General features: G+C 34.4%; 1 protein-coding gene across 1 annotated transcript in view; it reads left to right on the plus strand.

The window, feature by feature from the left end:
* The window catches only part of Cog6 (component of oligomeric golgi complex 6), an 82,102-nt gene that overhangs the window by 44,015 nt on the left and 13,534 nt on the right, over positions 1-24,553 (plus strand). Inside the window, exons 14-18 of the mRNA XM_047554159.1 lie at positions 16,227-16,358; positions 16,664-16,831; positions 19,942-20,049; positions 20,873-20,926; positions 23,652-23,731. Coding sequence (XP_047410115.1) covers positions 16,227-16,358; positions 16,664-16,831; positions 19,942-20,049; positions 20,873-20,926; positions 23,652-23,731 — 542 coding nt within the window. The remainder of the gene's footprint in view (positions 1-16,226; positions 16,359-16,663; positions 16,832-19,941; positions 20,050-20,872; positions 20,927-23,651; positions 23,732-24,553) is intronic.

Here is a 24,553-nt window from a genome sequence, read left to right on the forward strand (position 1 = left end):
GAGGAAAGGCAACTAAGGAACTTTCTGCAAGACTGACCTCAGGTTGCTGAGATGTTTCATTCACATCTGCAGGGAGTGAACAGTTTTGTACAACACAGAGAAATAGAAGGAGCATTCCAGTTCTTTGATAGTATAACACTGACATTAAAGCCTGTTAAAAATAGTGCTGGGTGATGACCACGTCATTCACTTTTTAACTTTCCAAAAAATGTATCATCAGGTCAGATCCAGCTTTATATTAAAGCCAGGTATGATTATTCCACAAATATAAGGATATATCAGAGTTAGAAAATAAATGTTTTAGGTGATCAGAGATACTGTATGTATGTATATGTGTGTGTTCAATGTTTACACATTAAAATTTAATGGTGATTAAGAAATATACTTATTGAATATGTAAAATATGTTAAATTCTATATTGTCATGATGTTTAATCAAATTGGGGAGAAAAATAATGGAAGAATACTTCTTTAATCATAAGAAAATAAATAGAACTAATAACCAACATAATTAACACAGAAGCACTAGAGGCATATTCCTATCTAAATAAATCAAGAATGCTTGCCAGTACTTTTGGATAATAGCCATGGTATTCAGACCAGATAAAGGGTTGGGGGTGTGGCTCAGTGGTAGAGTGCTTACCTAGCACTTAGCATGGGCCAGGCCCAGAGTTCACTACCTACTACTTCAGAAAGAAGCTGGGGGTGGGGAATGAGATTTAAATACTTCAGATGAGGAGACATTAGATTATTGATGAATGTTTTGATTGTCCACTGTAAAAACAGGAGAATTAGCTGGAAAGCTATAAAACTAGCAAAATATCAGCTCATAAAGAGCTTGATACTGCATACCTGAATGATTAGTTCTGTTCATTTTTTGCTAGTGCATGTTCCATCATTATCTTGCCTTTTCTTTTGTACCTTTGTCAGTTTACTGTATTCACTTTGCAAAACCATTGTGAATTAATTTTTCAATTTTTGCTTTGTATATGTTGTCACCACTAAGCATTGCTAAAGGAAATTATAAAACCTTGTAGACTGGAGTCCAAAAAATTCACTGTCTACAAGATGAGCAAAGCCCTCTGTGATGTCCATTAAATGCTGTGTGATTGAAGGCAGCCACTCATATTTACCTCCTTTCACCCATGTGGACAAGTCTACCCTATAGGCTCCCGTCAGATGTGCCAAGCCTTGCTGAAACTGGTCAGTGGGCGTTTTAAAAGACCTTTGCCAATATGATGAGCATAGAGTGACATCTCATTGTTTTTCTCACTTGGACTTCTGTGATTCTATTAAGAATTAACATTTTATTTATCTTTATTGCCTGTGTGTGAATTGTTGATTCCTTTGCCATTTTCCTATTGGGTTGTGTCTTATTCTTGTTAATTCCTGATATTCTTTATACCTTAAGAATATTAACATTTATATTCTAAACATTTTCTATAAGTTATTTTCCTTTTAAATTTGCCTGTAGTCTTTTCCGACACATCAACTTTTATTTTTGGACATGGAAAAATCTAAAGTTTTTTTTCTGCTTATAGTTTTCCCTTGAAAACGTGTCATGCTTGAAAGTTCCCCACAGAAAAATACATTTAGTATTTAATACGTGATGAAGTTAGCTTTTATTGGTAAGAAAATTATAGGTTGTTTATCAAATTCATTTAGATATATGTTCTTAGGTGTCTCTGTGGTTTCATTTTTGCATCATATTTTTGTTCTTCCTGAAGTTTACTTTTGTCCATATTAGGGATCTGTTTACCTTTCCCAAGTGGGTGCCTGTTTGTCTTATCCCCTCATCAAATGCTAAATTCCTCTATATTTTATTACTCATATAAAAGTTAAAATGAAAGTTGCAAGAAAATAGGAAAATACAATGGATAACAAAAGGCGACTTGTAAGGATGGCATCTTCCAATGAGAACCTTGAATAGTGTAAAAATTGGAAGAAAAAGATTATAATTTGAATATATTAATTACCAATTGCAGCTTATGTGAATTTACAGCAGTGAATGGATTCTGATGATTATTTTGTTTTTGTTGTCATTACTGTTAATAATTGTACCCTGAAATGTTTTTCTTAGATATGAATTGGGCCGATTAAAGAATATTTTAACATTAAATTAGGATTGAATTATGATACTCTTTACAATATCTATGTTGCCCTTATGTATACATATACACACTATATATATATATATGTATAAAACCATTTCAAATTTCTTTCAAGAATAATTTCATTCATTCAATTTGAATGATACTATATTAATCATATCTTTTCTCATTCTGCTTCTTGTCAACCATTTCACTTCCTCTAAAATGATTCTAACCTTATAAAGAGAACAACACATATTGCAGAATGTTTTTCATTAGGAGAGCTCCCAAGTGGAAATTTTTGTTAATAGTTTAAGTGGATAGTAAAATTATTAGGAAGAATATCTTTAAAAAATATATAATAAAGGTACAACCAGAAAGAAACTTTTTTATATGATTGCTTTTAATGCTTTTAAAAAGACATGTTCTTTATCTGGTATGAAGAAAAGAAAATTCAAGGACTTCATTATTAAAAGATGTACCTTTTCTCTCACAAAGCATTTGAAGCACTTGAACATTTGCATCTACTCCCTTCCCTACCAGAGTTTCCTGGAGCGTTCTTGACTGCACATCTAGGAGAGCAAAGGACGGTGCTATATCAATTCAAGCCACACAAATATTTTCTGAAACTCTTGCTGTAATAAGTACAATCCTAATTTATAAAGGATATAGCCTGTTATAAATGAAACCCACACTAAATTAATAATAAAATTGATTTCCCCAGTCCTCTGAAAAATCCTAAATGACCTTTTAAAATAAGTTGTAATTAAATTCCAGGCTCTGCTTACTATTTAGAGTCCCTTTTTACTACTCGACACACAGCATTTAGTCCTGCAGTTTGGGCATCACCTGGGATCTTATTGTACATGCAAATATCTCAGGCCCCACTCTAGCCCTATTGAGTCAAATATGCATTTTAACAAGATTCCCAGTATATTCATGTGCTCATTCTAAATGAATAGCTTGAATTTTAGATTATTCCTTACAGATTGGTCTGCCAAGAATAATAAACAAATAAAAATAATATTTTTCAGTTGAAATGCTTTTAATATTATTTCAAACAGACATTTCTTTGTACTCTTTATCTTGGATAATTTTATTGACTTAAAAACTTTAATTCCAGCCAGGTGTGGCAGTATATGCCTGTAATCTCAGCAACTTGGGAGACTGAGGCAGAAGGATTGCAATTCAAAGCCACTCTCAGCAGCTTATCGAGGCTCTAAGCGACATCAACCCTGTCTCAAAATAAAAAATAAAAAGGGCTGGGAATCTGACTTGTGGTAAATCACCTCTGGGTTCAGTCCCCAGTACCAAAAACAAACAAACAAAAAAACTTTAATTCTACTTATTGTCCAAGTAATGTATGTCACTTACTGTGAGCAAAAAGAGTGCATGTATAGAATAAGGACATTAGTTTAAAATATACAGATTTTTCTGATTTGTATTTGTTTTTATTTTTTGAAAGCAAAGGCCTAAAGAACCTTTGAAGTTACAGAACAGAAAATTGGAGGACATTAAATAGAAGATATTTGAAAGCATAAAATAAAGTTGCAGAGGAATGGAGTCTAGAAAGAGCTTTTGCATTTATTTATGATGTAGACTTTTCATTTTTCTCTAGAAAAGTCAAAGCCATTATACTCCAAAAGGGATAAAAAGCAACTAGTCACAGGAAAAATGACAGCCATTTTTCATGCTAAAGCTCTACATATTTTTTTCATTTATTTTATTTTATTTTATTTTACTTTTTTACAGACTGCATTTTGATTCATTGTACACAAATGTACATTTCGTTTCTATGGTTGTACACAATGTAGATTCATACCATTCGTGTAATCATACATGAAAGAAAGGTAATATACTGAATATGAGGTTTTCAATTGACTGAAGAATGGTTTTAAAATGTGTAATTTTTCTTTCTACTCAACTTTGTCATTTGGGAAAATGTACATAAAATTATGAATATGTGTTTCTCAAAACTCATGGGCACTAATCAACAACTATTAGCGATCACTTTGTTTATTAATTTTGAATATTACATGGAGATATAATGTCCAGTACATTATATCATTTTGACAATATTGATCCTATCCAAGAACATGGGAGATCTTTCCATCTTCTAAGGTTTTCTTCAATTTCTTTCTTTAGCGTTCTATAGTTTTCATTGTAGAGGTCTTTCACCTCTTTTGTTAGATTGATTCCCAAGTGTTTTTATTTTGAGACTATTGTGAATGGAACGGTTTTCCTAATTTCTCTTTCAAGTCACAGCGTATACTCCACTGAATCTTTGTATGTGTGTGTACTCATTAACCATCATCCATATCAAGATATAAAACCTAACTAGCACCAGAGAAGGCTTCCTCTTGCCCTGCCCAGTCAGTACCTTCCCCAGCATGTACCACCATCTGTTTCTCTCCCTTTTTTCCTGCTTTTTAATGTCATGTAAATAAATTCACACATTTTTGGCTCTTATGGTTCATTTAATATTATATCTCTCAAATTCATCCATTGGCATGTTTAGTAGTTCATTTTTAAAAAAAATATTTATTTTTTTATTTCTTACAGACTGCATTTTGATTCATTGTACATCATTTTGTTTCTATGATTGTACACTATGTGGATTCATACTATTCAAGTAATATGTAATCATACATGTACATAAGGCAGTGACGTCTGTCTCATTCCATGATTTTTCATACCTCCCGCCCTCTCATTTCCTTCAACATAATGTAAAGTTCCTCCATTCTTCTCTCACTCCCCACCCTCCCACCTGCATTATATATCATCCTCCACTTATCAGGGAAAACATTCAGCCTTTGGTTTTTGGGATTGGCTTATTTCACTTAGCATGATATTCTCCAGTTCCATCCATTTATTTGCAAATGCCATAATATTGTTATTTTTTATGGCTAAAGAGTATTCCATTGTGTATATATACCACAATTTCTTTATCCATTCTTCTGTTGAAGGGCATCTAGGTTGGTTCCACAATCTAGCAATTGTGAATTGAGCTGCTTTAATCTTTGTTGTGGCTGTGTTACTGTAGTATGCTAAGTTTTAAGTCCTTTGGGTATAAACTGAGGAGTGGGATAACTGGGTCAAAAGGTAGGTCCATTCCAAGTTATCTGAGGATTCTCCAAACGCTTTCCAGATCGGCTGCACCAATTTGCAACTCCACCAGCAATGTAAAAGTGTGCCTTTTTCCCCACATCCACGCCAACATCAATTATTGTTTGTGTTCTTGATAAAAGCCATTCTAATTGGAGTAAGATGAAATCTTAGAGTTGTTTTAATTTGCATTTCTCTAATTACTAGAGATACTGAATACTTTTTCATATATTTCTTAATTGCCTATATGTCTTCTTCTGTAAAGTGTCTGTCCAGTTCATTGGCCCATTTATTGACTGGGTTCCTCATATTTTTGGTGTAAAGTTTCATAAGTTCTTTAAAAATTTTGGAGATAAGTGCCCTATCTGAAGTGCATGTGGAAAAGATTTTCTCCCACTCTGTAGGCTCTCTTCACATTATTGATTGTATCCTTTGCTGAGTAAAAGCTCTTTAGTTTGAGTCCATCCTACTTATTGAGTCTTGCTTTGATTTCTTGTGCTTTGGGAGTCTTGTTGAGGAAGTCTGATCCTAAACCAACATGATGAAGATTCAGGCCTACTTTGTCTTCTATTAGGTGCAGGGTCTCTGGTCTAATTCCTAAGTCCTTGATCCATTTTGAGTTGAGTTTTGTGCAGGGTGAGAGATAGAGGTTTAATTTCATTTTACTGCATATGAATTTCCTGTTTTGCCAGCACCATTTGTTGAACAGGCTATGTTTTCTCCATTGTATGTTTTGGCTCATTTGTCTAGTATTAGGTCACAGTGTTTATGTGGGTTTGTCTCTGTGTCTTCTATTCTGTACCATTGGTCTGCCTGTGTATTTTGGTGCCAATACCATGCCGTTTTTGTTACTATTGCTCTTTAGTATAGCTTAAGGTCTGGTATTGTGATACCTCCCACTTCACTTTTTCTCCTCAGGATTGTTTTGGCTATTTGAGGTCTCTTATTGTTCCAGATGAAGTTCATGATTGCTTTCTCTATATCTATGAGGAATGTCATGGAATTTTCACTGGAATTGCATTGCATCTGTACAGCGCCTTTGGTAGAATGGTCATTTTGACAATATTGATCCTATCCAAGAACATGGGAGATCTTTCCATCTTCTAAGGTTTTCTTCAATTTCTTTCTTTAGCGTTCTATAGTTTTCACTGTAGAGGTCTTTCACCTCTTTTGTTAGATTGATTCCCAAGTGTTTTATTTTGAGACTATTGTGAATGGAATGGTTTTCCTAATTTCTCTTTCAGAGGATTCATCACTTATGAATAGAAATGCATTAGATTTATGCGTATTGATTTTATATCCTGCTACTTTGCTGAATTCATTTATTAGCTGTAGAAGTTTTCTAGTGGTGTTTTTTGGATCTTCTAAATATAGGATCATGTCATCAGCAAATAGTGACAGCTTGAGTTCTTCTTTTCCTGTTTATATCCCTTTAATTTCTTTGGTCTGTCCAGTTGCTCTGGCTAGTGTTTCAAGAATGATGTTGAATAGAAGTGGTGAAAGAGGGCATCCCTGCCTTGTTCCAGTTTTTAGAGGGAATGCTTTCAGTTTTTCTCCATTAAGAATGATGTTGGCTATGGGCTTAGCATAGATAGCCTTTACAATGTTGAGGTATGTTCCCACTATTCCTATTTTTTTTTAGTGTTTTAAGCATGAAGGGGTGCTGTATTTTATGAAATGCTTTCTCAGCATCTGTTGAAATAATCATATGATTCTTAACTTTAAGTCTATTGATCTGATGAATTACATTTATTGGTTTCTGGATGTTGAACAAACTTGCATCCCTGGGATAAACCCCACTTGATCATGGTGCACTATCTTTTTAATATATTTTTGTATGTGATTTGCCAGTATTTTGTTAAGGATTTTTGCATCTATGTTCATCAGGGATATTGGACTAAAGTTTTCTTTCCTTGATGTGTCTTTGTCTGGTTTTGGTATCAGAGTGATACTAGCCTCATAGAATAAGTTTGGAAGCGTTCCCTCCTTTTCTATTTCCTGTAATACTTTGAGGAGTATTGGTATTAGTTCTTCTGTAAAGATCTTGTAGAATTTGACTGAGAACCCATCTGGTCCTGGGCTTTTCTTGGTTGGTAGGCTTTTGATGACATCTTCTATTTCGGTGCTTGATATTGATCTGTTTAAATTGTGTATGGCTTCCTGGTTCAGTTTGGGAGGATCATATGTCTCTAAAAATTTGTCAATGTCTTCGATATTTTTGGAGTATAGATTTTCAAAGTAGCTTCTAATTATGTTATGTATTTCAATGGTATCTGTCATGATCTCTCCTTTTTCATCATGAATTCTAGTATTTTGAGTTTTCGCTCTCCTCTTCATTAGTATGGCTAAGGGTTTTTCAATTTTGTTTACTTTTTCAAAGAACCAACTTTTTGTTTTGTCAATTTTTTGAATTGTTTCTCTTGTTTCAATTTCATTGATTTCAGCTCTGATTTTAATTATTTCCTGTCATCTGCTATTTTTGATGTTGATCTGTTCTTCATTTTCTAGGGCTTTGAGATGTAATGTTAGGTCATTTAGTTGTTGACTTTTTATTTTCTTAATGTATGAATTCAATGCAATGAACTTCCTCTTAGTACTGCTTTCAGTGTCCCAGAGATTTTGATATGTTGTGTCATTGTTCTCATTTACCTCTAAGAATTTTTTTTATTTCTTCCCTGATGTCTTCTGTTATCATTGCATCATTCAATAGCATATTATTTAGTCTCCAGATGTAGAAGTAGTTATTGTTTGTTATTTTATCATTGACTTCTGATTGCATTCCATATGGTCTGATAGGATACAGGGTAGAATCTCTATATTTTTGTATTTACTAATGGCTTCTTTTTGGCATAGCATATGGTCTGTTTTGGAGATGGATTCATGATCTGCTGAGAAGAAAGTATATTTGCTCGATGATGGATGAAAATACTATGTAAATGTCCATTAAGTCTATATCATTGATTGTAGTTTCTTTGTTCAGTTTTTGTTTGGAGGATCTATCCAGTGGTGAGAGCAGTGTTTTAAAGTCCCCCACTATTATTGTGCTTTGGTCTGTTTGATTCTTAAAATTGATAAGGGCTTGTTTGATGTACATAGATGCTCCATTGTTTGGGGCATAAATATTTAAAATCATTATGTCTTGTTGATTTATGCTTCCCTTAAGCAGTATTAAATGTCCTTTTTTAGTCCTTCTGATTAACATAGGTTTGAAGTACACTTTATCTGATATGAGGATGGAGACCCCTGCTTTTTTTCTGAGTCCATGTGCATGGTATGTTTTTCCCCATCCTTTCACCTTTGGTCTGTGGATGGCTTTTTCTGTGACATGAGTCTCTTGAAGGCAGTATATTGTTGGTTCTTTCTTTTTAATCCAATCTGCCAGTCTTTGTCTTTTGATTATTGAGTTTAGGCCATTAACATTCAGGGTTATTATTGTGATATGATTTATATTCCTGGTCATTTTGGCTTATTTAGGTTTTTAAGTTGACTTGGTTTCTCCTTTGATTGACCTTTTCCTTTAGGGCAGTTCCTCCCTTTGCTGACTTGTATTGTTGTTTTTCTCTTCTTCCTCACAAAATATTTTGCTGAGAATGTTCTGTAGTGCAGGCTTTCTATTTGTAAATTCTTTTAACTTTTGTTTATCATGGAAAGATTTTATTTCATCATCAAATCTGAAGGCTAGTTTTGCTGGGCATGGGATTCTTGGTTGGCATCCATGTTCTTTCAGAGCTTGAAATATATTGTTCCAGGCCCTTCTTGCCTTTAGGGTCTGGGCTGAGAAATCTGCTGATATCTATATTGGTTTCCCCTTATAAGTAACCTGATGCTTTTCTCTTGCAGCCTTTAAAATCCTATCTTTATCTTGTATGTGAGGTATTTTCATTATAATGTGCCTTGGTGTGAATCTGTTGTAATTTTGTGCACCTGGTGTTCTGTAAGCCTCTTATATTTGATTTTCCATTTCATTTTTCAGGTTTGGGAAATTTTCTGATATTATTTCATTGAACAGGTTGTTCATTCCATTGATTTGTATCTCTGTGCCTTCCTCAGTCCCAATAATTCTTAAATTTGGTCTTTGCATGATATCCTATAATTCTTAGAGGTTCCATTCATGATTTTTTAACATTGTCTCAGTTTGTTCAACTTTATTTTCAAGATTAAATATTTTGTCTTCATTGTCTGAGATTCTGTTTTCCACAAGATCTATTCTTTGGTGATGCTTTCTGTTGAGTTTTTAATATGGTTTATTATTTCTTTCATTTCAAGTATTTGTTTTTTTGTTTTTTTGTTTTTTTCAGAGTATCTCTTTATTGAAGTATTCTTTTGCATCCTGCATTTGCTCTTTTAACTGTTTACTGGAATGGTCATGCATTGCCTGCATTTGCTCTCTTATCTCATCTTTGCCTCACAAATCATTTTAATTAAGCAGATTCTAAATTTTCTTTGTCATTTCTACTGCCATGCTATCATTGGATTCTATCAAAATAGCATTTTGGTTTGTTAGGGACACTTTCTTCCCATTTTTTAAATGTTGTTTCTGTATATTCCCCTCCTAGCAGTGAAGATCTGAGGTACTGAAGTTTCCACCCCCTGCAGGCTTATTGTGACCCTTCAGTTTTCCAGAACCTCTCCTTTGAAGGGGAGATCAATATTAACAGCACCCAATACAGAGGAAATACAACCCTGAACCAGATAGCCCCTATAAAGACTTTAACATTATTGTAATGAACAGGATGAGTTCAATTATGATTTACAGTATTTCTAGTGGTGAACGAAGAGGATAGGGAAGGGTGTAGGATGTAAGTGCATAAATGGAGGTACCTGTCAAAGGGCCTCCAGTCTCCTGTAGGTCTCAGGAAGGGAGCCACCCTTTCAATAATGGTGGCCACACCCTCAGAAATAATTCAAAATGTCTACACCAGCCTCCAAAGAAGCTGGGGAGCCCCATCGAGGGCACGCCAAGTCAGCCCGTGGGAGGGTGGGATCGGGTGCAGTGTGAAGTGTCTGTCTGCAGTGGTGGGGAGGATGTCCAGAGTCCTAGTGGTTCATTTTTTAATCATTGTGAAGTTCTATTGTATAGATAATTATATAAATACACTGCAATTTATTTGCCTATTCTATTATGATGGATGTTTGGGTTATTTCTAGCTCTTGGGTATTGTAAATAAGCTGCCGTGAGTATTCCTGTACATCTTTTGCTGATTATAAGTTTTCATTTCTGTTGTTTGTATCACAGACATGGAATAAATCTGGATGATAGAACTGATGAGTTCTAGTAGGTGTTTGCCCTGAAAATGTTTTCCCATTACTCTTCCAGGAATGTGTGGAAGTGTTAGTTGCTCCACATCCTCTCCAGTCCTTGATGTTGTTGGTCTTTTTAATTTTATCCATTGTGGAAAGTATGTGATAGTATTTAATGTGTGTAGTTTGCATTTTTCTGAAGACTAATGGCGTTGAACAGGTTTTCATGTTTATTGACTGTTGAATGTACTCTTATGAATTTTGTTGCCCAGTTTTCCATTGGGTTGTCTTTTTTCCTACTGTTGTGTAATAATTTTCAGTTTTTTAATTGTTTTATCACTCTCCTAATGATGTATTTTGATGAATAGAAGCACTTAATTTTTAATCCAGTCCTATATACTAATCTTTTGAGATTAATTCATTTTGTGTTCTATTTAAGAAACCTTTCCTGAGGGTGTTCATCCAAGTTTTCTTCCAAGAAGCTTGATTATTTTATCTTCCACATTTAGGTCTTTGATCCTTCTCAGATTAATTTTTGAATATGAGGTAAGGTAGGGTAAAGATTTTTTTCCATATGGATATATAGTACACTTGATCCAGTACCATTGTAAAGACATTTTCCCACTGTGGAAACTGTTTCATAAATCACATGACCATATGAGTGGGTTTATTTTGTTTTTTTCATTTTCTTTTATTATGTTTATTTCATTGGTTTATTTTTCTATCCGTTGCACCAGTGCCACATTCTTTAATCACTCTACAGCTTTGATCTATTACCTTAAAATCCTTCGGTTTCTTTTTCATAGTAGTGTATTGACTATTTTAGGCAATGCGATTTTAAGTTCTATGCAATTTTGTGTGAATTTAGAATAATCTTGTCAATTTTCAAAGTAAAAAGCTTTTTGGGATTTTGATTGAATCTATAAATTAATTTGGGAGAATTTAACATCTTAATAATGAAGTTTTTAGTTTGTAAATGTGGTATAGCCATCCCTTTATTGAGGTGTTCATTAATTTCTTACAGTAATATAATTTTCTAGCCTTACACATCTTTTATTAGGCTTATTCTTAGATATTGGATGGTTTCTTGATGCTGTTGTAAGTTTTGTTTTGTTTTGTTTTGTTGCTTTTTAATCATATTTTCCACACATCTGCTATGAGTATAGAGACTAGAGTTTGTTTTAGGTGTTACACACCTTTAAGACAACTGGATTTTAAGTGCAAGCATGAGCCATTGAAGACTAATGGGTTTAGAGGACTGACCTTTTTTATTTACTTTTAAAGCATTTAAAGCAATTTGAAAAGATTATTTTGACTGATGTATGGAGAATGGAAGGTAGGTATGGGAGATGAGACCTCTCAGGAGACTCTTGGAATAGACCAGGCAAAAGATGAGACTGCCTTGCTGTTGGGTGGTAGCATGGGGACAGTTTGGAGCATTACATTTGAATATATCTTAGTGATACAGGGCTTCTTGGTAAATGAGATCAGGGAAGTGAGGAAAAGAAAAATCAGTAAATACTTTTGGGTCATTGGTCTGATGAATAGGAAAATATTAATGTTAAATGTCTATTAAGGTAAAGCTTAGCAAGTACTCTGATTCATTTAATATTCATAAAGCAAAAATGTTAAATAACTTTTATTCCTACCCTTTTTATATTTAATAATACTAACTTAAAGTAAAAGTTAAAGCTTTTGAGTCACAAGGATATAAAATTAGCTAGCAAAATTTCAACATAGTGAAACATTTAGGAAGGAAAGATGTTTTGTGTGAACTTGGAGAATGCCTCATCTTAGTGGTAAGATGTTGGGGCCATTAGTGCTCAAAGGACTCAGTACAGGGATGATCTTCAGAAAGAGCTGTTAACTGCTCCTTATATAGATCCTGTTGAGGAGAATGAAAATGAATGAATGAAAAATTCCCCAGGGCTTCCTCCCCGGAATCATGGTATCCCCATTGGAGGTCATGCACTTGGTATACCTTCCACTTATTAAGTCCTAAGTGCTCTTCTCAGCAGTTCACATGCAAGAATTCTATTTAATCCTTGTAGAATCATTCTGAAGTTCTGGGATGTTAAGTAACTTTCCCAAGGTCATACAACTAGCAAGTGGTAGATCCAGAATTTGAACTTACTTTAGCTCCAGAACCCCAGATTTTTTTATTTTTATTTATAGGTGTATTATAGTTGTACATAATGATGGGATTTGTTATATATGCATACATGCATACAATATAACAATATAATTTGGCCAATATCACTCCCTAGCACTTACAGCCTCCCTCCCCACCTCCCACCTCTTGGTCCCTGTCCTCTACTGATTTCCCTGAGATCCATTCCCACCTTTCTTTTCCTTTTTCTTTAGCTTCCCCATTTGAGGGAAAATTAGGACCCTTGACCTTCTGAATTTGACTTAATTCTCTTAACATAATAGTCTCCAGTTCCATGTATGTCCTGCAAATAACAAAACTTCATTTTTCTTCATGGATGAGTAAAACTCCATTGTGTATATATTTACCACACTTTCTTTATCCATTCTTCCATTGATGGACACCTAGGCTGGTTCCATAGTGTGGCTACTGTTAATTGTGCTGCTATAACCATGGGTATGCATGTATTGCTATAGTATGATGACTAATTCTTTAGGATAGATGCTGAGGAGTGGTATAGCTGGGTCATATGGTGGTTCCATGCCTTGTCTTTTGAGGAACCTTTATATTGATTTCCATAGTGGTTGTACTAATTTATAATCCCACCAACAGTGTAAAAGTGTTTCTTTTTCTCCACATTCTCTCCAGCTTTTATTATTTATATTCTTGATGACTGCCATTCTGACTGGTGTACGATGAAATCTGTTAGTTTTGATTTGCATTTTCCGTAATTGCTAATGATGTTGAATATTTTTTCATGTATTTGTTGGCCATTTGTATCTCTTCTTTGAGAAATGTCTATTTTATTCATTTGCCCATTTATTTTTTTAATAATTTTTTTATTTTTACAGACTGCATTTTGATTCATTGTACACAAATGGGGTACATCTTTTCGTTTCTATGGTTGTACACCATGTAGATTCATACCATTCATGTAATCATATATGTACATTGGGTAATGATGTCTGACTCATTCCACCATTTTTATTAATTGGGTTATATGATCTTTTGGTGTAAAGTTTTTTGAGTTCTTTATATATTCTAGATATTAATTCTCTGTCAGAAGAGTAGTTAGCAAAGATTTTCTCCCATTGTGCAGGTTGTCTCTTCACATTTTCTTTGTTGTATAGAAGCTTTTTAATTTGATGCCATCCCATTTATTGACTCTTGGCATTATTTCCTGGTCTTTAATGGTCCTATTGAGAAAATTGTTGCTTGTACAGGAGGAGTGACCCTACCTACATTTTCTTCTAAGAGTTGTATAGTTTCTTCCAGAAGTTGCATAATCTGCTTCTTAAATCTTTCATCCCCTTTGAGTTGATTTTTGTTCAGGGTGAGAGATAGGAGTCTAGTCTCATTCTTCTACATATGGATAACAAGTTTTTTCAACACCATTTGTTAAAAAGGCTGTCTTTTCTCCAATGTATGGTTCGGTACCTTTGTCAAGGATCGGATGACTATAGTAGATGTGTGTGTTTATCTCTTTGTCTTATATTCTGTACCATTGATCTATGTGTCTCTTTTTAGGCCAGTTTTTGTTACTAAAGCTCTGTGGTATATTTGAAGTCAGGTATTGTGATGTCTCCAAAATTACTCTTTTGGCTTAGAATTGCTTTGGCTATTCTGGATCTTTTATTCTTCCAAATGAATTTTAGAACTATTTTTTCTAGTTTTGTGAAGAATGTCACTGGTATCTTGATGGAGATTGCATTGAATCTGTATATTGCTTTTGGTAGTAGAGTCATTTTAACAATATTAGTTTTGCCTATCCATGAACATGGAGGTCTTTGCATCTTCTGAAGTCTTCTTTCATGTCCTTGCTTAGATTTATTCCAAGGGTTTGGTGTTCTTTTTGTTATTGCTGTTTTGTTTTTTTAGACTATCATGAATGGAATTGTCTTCCTGATTTCTTTCTCAAAACTGGTATATAGGAAAGCTATTAATTATTTTTTTGTATGTTGATTTTATAACCTGTTTTGCCAAATTTATTAGTTAGTTCTAGCAGTCTTTTGGTGGAAATTTTTTGAATCTTCTAGGTAAAGGATCATATCTTCTGCAAACAGTGATAATTTGACTTCTTCCTTTTTCGTTTTTATTCCTTTTATTTCCTTCCCTTGCCTAATTGCTCTGGCTAGATTTTCTGGCACAATATTAAATGGGAGTGGTGAAAGTGGACATCCTTGTCTTATCCCACATTTTAAAGGAAGTACTTTCAGTTTTTCCCCATTTACTATGAGGTTTGCTTTGGTTTTTAGCTTTGGGTTTTTCTTACGTATCCTTTTTGATATTGAGGTCAGTTCCTTCTATCCCTAGTTTCTTCAGTGTTTTTATCATGAATGGGCACTAAGTTTTGCTGAAGGCCTTCTCTGCATCTGTTGATGTCTATGTGATTTTTGTCCTTAATTCTTTTTATGTGATGAATTACATTCATTGATTTGCATGTATTAAACCATTCTTCCATCTCTGGGATAAAACCCTCTTGCCTGTAGTGTACAATCTTCTTAATACTGTTGTTAAACACAATTTAATAATTTATTAAGAATTTTTGCATTTAAGTTTATCAGGGGTATGAGTCTGTAATTTTCTTTCCTTGACATGTCCTTATCTGGTTTTGGTATGAATGTGATACTGGCTTCATAGAATGGGAAGTGTAATCTACCTTTTCCTATTTCATAGAGCAATTTGAGGAGTGTTTGCATTAGTTCTTTGAAGGTTTGGTAAAATTCAGCTGAGAATCCATCTGGTCCTGGGCTTTTTTTAATTGGCTTTTTGTTACTGTTTCTGGTCATTGCTAGTTATTGGTTTGATTGTTTTTTATGTTCTTTTGTTCAGTTTTGGCAGATCACGTTTGTCTAGAAATGTATCCATTTCTTATAGGATTTCTAATTTATTGGAGTATAAGTTTCCAGAATAGTCCCTAATGATCTGCTGGATGTCTGTGATGTCTTTTTCACATCTTAGTATTAATTTGGATCTTCTCTCTTTTTCTTTGGTTAGTTTGACTAAGGGCTTGTCTATCTTATTTATCTTCTCAAAGAACCAACTCTTCGTTTCATTGATTCTGTGTGTTGTATTTTTTATTCTCAGTTTCATTGATTTCCAGAGCCCCAGATTTTAATGTTATTGTTGCACTATTTTTGTGAAGTGATTTGCAAAGTGTATGGCCCATGGACTAGCCTCCTGACACTGTTGGAGCACGTGATGAAGGATTGATACCTGGGCATACTGGACAGATCCCTGTGATTTAGGCCTGAGAAAATAAAGTTTCTCAACTATAGTTGGGATAGCACTGGTCTGTTTTTTCTTATGAAGTGGGCTAAAAACATATAAACAAAAACAAGGACTTTTCAGATAACATTAAATATAATTCTTCTATTCAAGTGAACACTAATTTTTCCCATAAAATTTTGAGTTTTAGAATCCAAAGTTATATTAATTCTAAGACAACCTGACAAAAAAATCACGTTACTTTCTGTGTTGATGAGTATAGTTCAAAATAAGCTACTGATAAATTATAGATTTCTAATGTGTTAGCCAGTGTTTTTTTTATTATGCACATGTATTGTTTTATCATGAACTTGTATGTATACCTAAAAATTTAGTGGAAAGATTAAGGAGTGCATAAAACATTCTTTATTTTAGGTTGAGCTCCCACCACCTGATCTTGGACCAAGTGCTGCACTCAATCAGACACTCATGTTACTGCGTGAAGTTTTGGCATCACATGATTCCTCAGTCATACCATTGGATGCTCGTCAAGCTGATTTTGTGCAGGTAGTTTGTGAATTCATTTTCAGTGATTGCTTTTTGCTCCTCTGTTGTACATTCTGTTTGAATGCTGGTATTTGTAACTCATATTTAGATAACCCCTTCCTTCTTGTTGATTCTCTTTTTAAAGTATTGATTCACTCATACCCATTTTTAAAATTACACAGTTATTATCATTTACTCTTTTTCTTATGTTTTTCTATAAGTTGGCACTTTTCCAATTAGTTTGGTATTAATTCTGAAGTGCCATTAATCCAGGACCATATCACAAATTTGGAAATAAAGAACTGATTTTATTTTTTTGTGTGCAGGTTTTGTCTTGTGTATTGGATCCTCTGCTCCAGATGTGTACTGTGTCAGCCAGTAATCTGGGCACAGCTGATATGGCCACTTTCATGGTTAATTCACTGTATATGATGAAGACAACATTAGCCCTATTTGAATTCACTGATAGACGTCTGGAAATGCTACAGTTTCAGGTAAATTTTGCTGTAAATTGACTATTCCTTGTGATGGAATCTTTTTTCTTCCTGTGATAGCTTTAAGCTACTAGCTTTGGCAGTTTGACCTAATTCCTATAAATCCCTTGATATAGTGTGGTAGAAGGATGGATACACAGACACACCACATGTTCACTGTTTTGGTTTTCAACTTTGGAGAAGCCAGAGTATGAAAGGTTAAGATACTTGATTCAGCCATAGTATAGCATGATAGCATGATTAATTTGAATAGTTATTCACTGCTATATGCAGTCTCAGACTTTGAGCTGTGAATAATATGCTATATTTTTCAAGCTCTGTAGCTAGTGCAGAATGTGTTACAGAGGACAGATATATTTTTATCTGTGTGTAAACCAGTGTTAGGCAAAACATTATAATTTGTTATGCCAGTCCCCCCTCCTATAAGCCAAATGGTATTACTTAGGATTCTGTATGATGACTGAAATAAAGTTATTTGTAAAATTTTCTAAATACTTGAGTTACAGTTTTAAAGTGATATTGATAGATACAATGTTAAAAAAAAACAATTATCACAAGTATGAGAAGGATTAGGTAGTAGCTATAGTAAAAATTTATTCGTTAAACTTTGAGTTTTCTGAGGAATGAGTTTCAATACATCTAAATTTGTGATATTTTCTAATTTCTAATTCCTTTCTTTTAAAAGAAATATTTCAAAATTATCTATATTAATGGTTCAACGTTAAGTAATTCTAGAGTTTGTTACAAAAAAACAGTGTACCATCCTCTCCGCCCCTATGTCTCTCTTCTATTCTCCTAAAGGATGATCTCTTTCAGTTCTTATATTTACTTCTTTTGGTATTTATATTTGTAACTAAATATTTTGTGTATTGCTACTTGCTGTTTTTTTTTTTTAAGTTTAGATTTAATGTGTTGAATGTATACTCTGGATGATAAAAATTTCTCTGTTTACACATACACACATACAGTAATTGGATACACTAAGAACTTGCCCATCCTTCCAATGTAGTTACAATTTTTGTTTAGACATAGTGCATTGAATTATTACAACTGCAAACATGGCTGAGCCATGTAATAAAGAATGAATTTTTTTCTTTTTTGAATAATTTTTGGCTTTTGGTGGAATTACTAACATTTTCTTTAAAATTTTTCACATTTTTTTTTCTGTATTTGCCACTGATTCAAACATAAACCTCTGCTATTTGTCTAAATCTCTTCTTAAGATGTTCAAATATTTCAGGTATTCATCAGTTTGCTTTATCACCAGTATCTGCTTAAGTGTTTCATACTCATTTTTTGCCTGGTGCAAAGTTCTTTGTCTTATTAATTTATTGAGTTTCTTTATTTATTCAGGTTCTCTAGATCCTTGGTTATTTTTTCCCCCATTAAATGGGTCATCTGGACTTTTGACATACATTTCAGTTTTCTCCCCAGAAATCCCCTCAGGCATATCTTTATTACTAAGGGGCATTTTCAGTAATTGTTCTATCAGCAGAAATTTCAGATTCCCCTTTCTCCAGCCTCTCTGAGCCGTTTCCTCACTGCCCTTCCAGAATCCACTAGCAGTTTCCTTGAAGGGATGTTCCAAGAGGACAAACCCCAACGTGAACGTGACAATTAATCCTGTGCTTGGGACATGCTTTTAATGTTCTGTGCCAGTGCTGGTCACACAGAGCAGCCCAGGCTCAGTGTGGGAAAGGGCTGTGTAAGTGTGAATACTGGAAACCTGACTTATTGGGGGTCCTCCAATGTAAGTTTTTTGTTGGGCTAAAAATTCTTGGTTTTTAGACCTTTTCTATTAATTGTTTATTAGTAATTCGTCTGCTCTTACCTAGCATCTTCCAGTATTTCAAGTAAAATGACCAGACTTAATCTATCCATATTTTTAGAAATGTTTCTTTTTCCGTCTTAAACTTGAGAGAGCCATTTCATTTTGAAAATTTAAACTAATCATTTGCTCAGTAAAATTTTGTTATTTCTTAAATCATTTCTTCTCCATATGTTTTTTTTTTATATTTTGAAGTTTCTGCCCTTAGTTGATTTTATATTATGGATGTGTTCTCCAGTTTCTTTTAAATGTCTTCCCCTTAATCTGTTCCTTCATATTTGTTCCGAATTAGTTTCTTCCCTTTTTCTTTCAGATTACTGATTTGGTTCTTGTTAGTAAATACTCTCTTTTTGACTTTCATTAAATGTTTACATATGTACATCTTGTTTTTTATTTCCAGTAAGTCCAGTAAGTAAGGGCTATAAGTACCATTAGACATTGACTTTAAATAAACGAAGGTTGCAAGTTTCATAGGGGAAGAGTACAGCTACTGGAGTGCTTGAACAAGGCCCTCAGATAGTGCAGACACCACAGTTGGTAGTGTTCTGTGCCATCAGTAAACAAACCGGTACAACTGGGGGACTTCCCAGTGAGGACTAGAAGGAAGAGCTCCAGGCATCTTTCTGTGAGGGAATGCTGCCACTGGTGAATCAAGTTTCCCTGTCATTGGCTTCTGCCCCCACTAGCATTAGGAGGGTTCCTGGGAGATAGCCCAGAGCTGGGGAGCTAGTGCTACTCATATCTGCTAGGCCGTTTCTGAACCTGAAACCTTGGACCCGGGTTCAACTCTACCCTTGCTTGTCACAGACCTGCTGGATCCTCAGGATTTCCTCCAGGCTTCTCCAGATGTTGATTTGATTTGTTGAGTCAGTCCAGCAAGATGAAAGGTCAGGAGGCCAGACATACAAAGCCCTCATCTTCTCAGAATGCTTTGTAAGAATTTTAGTTTACACGGTTGTAGTATTTTTTTTTTTGTTTGTATTCTGCTTATTACCAGCTAAAAGGAGCTAAGAAGCACCCCATTTTCTTTGGTGAGTGGGTAGTCTTGGAATCCATCTAGTTGTCCACTCCGTTTGAGTCAGATTTTCTCATCCTTTTGTAGGAGGACTTCCTCTTTAGAGGAAGAAAGGCCTTTTAGAGAAGCTATCCCAAGCCTCACGATTGGTGCCATTCCAGGGTGCAGGTCCCTGATGATGAGCTCAGCCTCCGGGGAGTCTGCTTCTGTTCTCATCAGTGTTACTCCTCTTTTAAATTGTTTTCCTTATACTGTGTTTTATTTTAGATTGAAGCACACTTGGACACACTTATAAATGAGCAAGCGTCTTACGTTTTAACTAGAGTAGGCTTGAGTTACATCTATAACACTGTACAGCAACACAAACCTGAACAGGTAAGCACTGGTGTTCTTAATTCAAGAAATAGGCCAGTTTAGAGTGTGTCTTCTGGACATGAACCCTGGATTTTAATCTTGGCTGTACCACTGATTAGCTATGTTTTGCTGGGGAGGTGACTTTTCTCTCTGTGTCTATTTCCTCACCTGCAGATTAGGGGTTAAAATAGTATCTGTTTCATAGGGCTGTTGTGAATTGAGATTATGCATGTATTGTTCTTAGATGACTGCCTGAGTGGGATGCCCCAAATAGTATCCTTTCTACTACAAATAGTTTTGGTTAAAAGTAATGAAAATATATAGAAATTAATATCATAAAATGTACAGAGAATATTCATTTATCAAAGTCCTATCAGTTAATCAAAGTTGTTAGCAGTTAATTTAATGCCTAGATTGCTATATAAGTAGTAGTTATACTCTTTTTAATTTAACAAATCATTAAAGGAAAGCAGTTTGCTTCTGGAACCAGCATCAAGGTTATACAGTCCCAGTAGAAATATACAAGTGCAAACCAATTCTTCTGATTTTCTTTATTTTCTAAAATTATCAAAGTGAAACTCTTCAGCCTTTATGTCTTGCTGCATCTGCTTTTTCTTTCTTATGAATAAATGATATTTCCACTATTGATAAGTTTATGTGCTTCTTACTCCCTTAAAATCAGTCCCTGTTCTTACTGAGGCTGAAGAAATGATACTTTAGTTCTTTGGAAATAACTAAACTGCTTCCCAAATTTAGGCAGTCCACTAGTGGACCATATTCCCTAAATGAACTAAAATTTATGTGCACATTTTTACATCTTCTTTTTGCTTTTTTTTTTAAATAGGGCTCTTTAGCCAATATGCCCAATCTGGATTCTGTTGCACTGAAGGCTGCAATGGTAAGTGCATAACAAAACATTTCAGCTTCGATTTCCTTAAAAAACACTATTCTGCAGTTTTTGCTATATGATAATTTGGTCCTGAGTGATTATTTTGGTCTCTTGATAAATTGTGTTCACATTGGGTCCAATAACACCAGTTGAGCGTATATTCCTTTAACTGATCAGATTAACTGAGAGTTTGCTTTACAGTAACATTCCACCATACCTTAATAGCTTCATCATTACTATTTAGGATTTCTTCATTTACAGAGTATTACTGCTAATCTAATGAAGAAACAAGAATGACAGACATAAAGAAGTGGGGCTATATATCACAGAGTTGCTACTGCTATGATTCCTGGTTTATAGTTCTTGACTTTTCCCTCAGATGATAACTGAAATGGGATTTCAGTTTTAAAACAGAATATTACTCTTGAGCATGGACTTACTGAACCTCCACTTTATTAGCTTCTTTTCAGGTGAAGAGCTTGTTCCTTCCTTTCTGCATGAGTACCACTCTTTGTAGCATGTTTCTCTGTTTTAGTATATATTTTGCATTTATGTATAACCATCCGTGCTTTTAAGTCATGTAGCGCTATTCCTCATACAAAGGATCCCTTTTGGAAACTTTAAATAGTAATACTATTAATAGTAATAATAGCAGCAATGAACAACAGCCATCATTATCCTTTACTGAGCGTACATAGGTTTTTTCCTGCTTTAACTCCTTAATTCTCATGATAACCCCATTCAGCCCAGCAAGCTGGCCTGCAGTAGGCTTAGCTACTGTACTACACCACCTATCCAAGTACTTAAAATACTCACATATACTCACTACTAAGATAACTGAACCTAAAAATAACTAAAGAGCTAAAAATAACTGAAAATAAAGGGATAGGCTTGCAAGATACCTAACAAGTACAAAGAACACAGATGACAATACTTGAGAATAAAGAGCACTAAATAGGAAAGGTAAGGAGCATAATATCATAAAAGACACTATATAGAGAGGTAATAATTATAACTTCATGTATCAAATAAAACTAGATCAGTGAAAACTATAAAACTGCAAAGAAAATGTGATATTCAAAAGCTCAGATGAATTTTAGAAAATGAATTTTAGATTCATTACAAAAGACATAAATTTCTGAGAAGATTGTATGTAAACTCAACACATAAGTCAGTAACTTCACATCAAGCTATTTATCCTCACACAGTGAAGATGTATGTTTAAACAAGATTAGTAATATTACGTATAAACTTGTGTTTGCTCCCTGTTTCTCTTTCTGACACATATTCAGTCCATAACATAATCTACAAAATATTTTTAAACCTCATTCAAAATTCTCATTTGTCTGGTCTTGCTCTTAGAAACAAGTTGCATGTGTCTCAGAAGAAGCAAAGTCTTGGTTGAGTTTTTTATGTGATCTACGGTTTTATATCTACTGATCATTACCTCCAGCTAAGAGGTTTCAGGAAATCTAAAACTAACCCTGTCTTGCAAGGCCCAGGTTCTCCTCCAACTGCTCTTAACTTAGAGAGTAATAAGAACATCTATCCATTTATCATTTTAACAGTCATTGACTAAGTGTCTGCTATTTTCTAGGCATTGTGTTAAGAATTGGCATGAATATGAACATGGTCTAGTAAGCAGTACAGCTGTTACACAGCTAAACAGATGGATGAAGAATACATTAATGTATTATGATAATAATGTGAATTACTTAAGAGATCCAGAATCTGAGAGTCAAGCCACTCTTCCTGTCGCCAGTAACCAAGTCCTGGTGACTTTGCACTGACTCTCTCAAGTGCCTGCACGCCTCCATCCCTGCTGACCCTGCAGTCTAAAATGCTGCATCAGCTGCCTACTGGGTGCTTTGCTTCTGCTGTCACAGTCCTCCATTCATTCTCCTCTCCATGCCTAATTTAGTTTCTTAAAACTTGCATCACATTGCATCCTTACTTAACTTAGGTGGCTTACTAATGCTTTTATGTAGGAGTTTAAGCCCTTTATAAAGTGTGCTATTCTTCGTGAGCTGATTTCTACTTACCTAGCTAATCTAGCTATTTTCCTTTCCCTCTCACGCCTTCTCTCATGCAGTCAGTCCCCTCTCCGTGAACCCTCCTCCCCACTTACTTAGCTGGTGCTGGTCCTTAAACTCTCACTTCACATGTCCTCTCCTTAGACTTTGCTAAACCCACAGCCTTGGTCCCCGACTTTTACTTTATGATACCTGGTTTTTCCATCATAGCTTTTAACACAGTTTGTATTTATGTAGTGTTTACATTATTGTTTAATATCTGTCTTACTAGGCAATAAGGTCTGTGAATCGAGGGATTATCCTCTTAACTATTATATCCCCATTAGCTAGCATAGGACCTTACTAATGGTGGGTACTTGAGAAATACTGGTCAAATGAATGGATTCATGAACAAATGAGCAGATTAACAAATACAGTAGATGCACAGAAGATATACTTGAACTCTGGTAACTTTACTTCTTGTTAAACTTGATGAGAGTGATTAAAATGAATAACTTAGGTTCAGGGTTTTAAAAGAGGTGTTGCTAGTATTGACTCTATTACAAAGTTGACAGAATGTTTAAGAAATATGCAAAGAAAAAGATCTAGCTATTTGAAATATGGAATTTTTTTCCTAAGACTTAATCCTTAAAATCAGTTGTTCTTTATGAAATGTTTGTCAGCAGATCAGTGAACTTTATGTGTTGTGTTCCTCTTTTAAGGTTCAGTTTGATCGTTATCTGTCAGCCCCAGACAACCTGTTAATGCCACAGTTGAACTTTCTCCTAAGTGCTACAGTGAAGTAAGTGGTTTTGGGTCTAAATAGTTGCTAAGGATTCACATATTTTTAACCATCAAGTGCTTTTCTTAAAAAAATTATTTTCAGTACTAGGAGATTTATCTTTGAAAGTGTATAGTTTTTGACTTTTTTTTCTGGTCTCAGTACCTAAGTGTTCTGACCTGATACTGACTGTATTTATTCCTTGCCTTTGTATCTTTCCAAAATCTCTAATTAGTAAATAATTATAATTAATGATTTTGAATTACTCTTACTGTAATTGAAGCTATATAACCATAATACCAAATTCCTTTATATTACAAACATGTCAGAATAATGTTGAATATGTCATGGGAGATTAATAATATATTTATTGCACAATACAGATGATTATTTTACAGACCATTTTGAACCACAGTGCTTTCTGTAAATATATTATAAAATTGTTCAATATCATACACATGCTTCTCCATTTAAGATAGTGCTATGTCCTGATAAACCCATCTTATTGAAAATATTGAAAGTCAAAACTCATTTAATCCACTACTGACCATGGCAGCTTAGCAGCACGGCACACTGTAGAGTGCCAGTTGTTTCCCCTCTTGATCCTGTGGCTGACTGGGAGCTGCTGACCATTGCTGCTGCCCAGCATCAAAAGAGAGTATTGTTAGCCTGGGAAAAGACCAAAATTCAAAATCTGCAGTATGGTTTCTACTGAATGTGTATTACTTTCTCACCATTATAAAATTGAAAAATAGAATGTCAAATCACTGAAAGTCAGACATCATTAGTGTATTTATCACGAATGGGTTCAGGACAAAGAACTATTTGTTAAAATATTAGAAC

Source organism: Sciurus carolinensis, chromosome 5 (genome assembly GCF_902686445.1).
Source record: "Sciurus carolinensis chromosome 5, mSciCar1.2, whole genome shotgun sequence".
Lineage (NCBI taxonomy): Eukaryota > Metazoa > Chordata > Mammalia > Rodentia > Sciuridae > Sciurus > Sciurus carolinensis.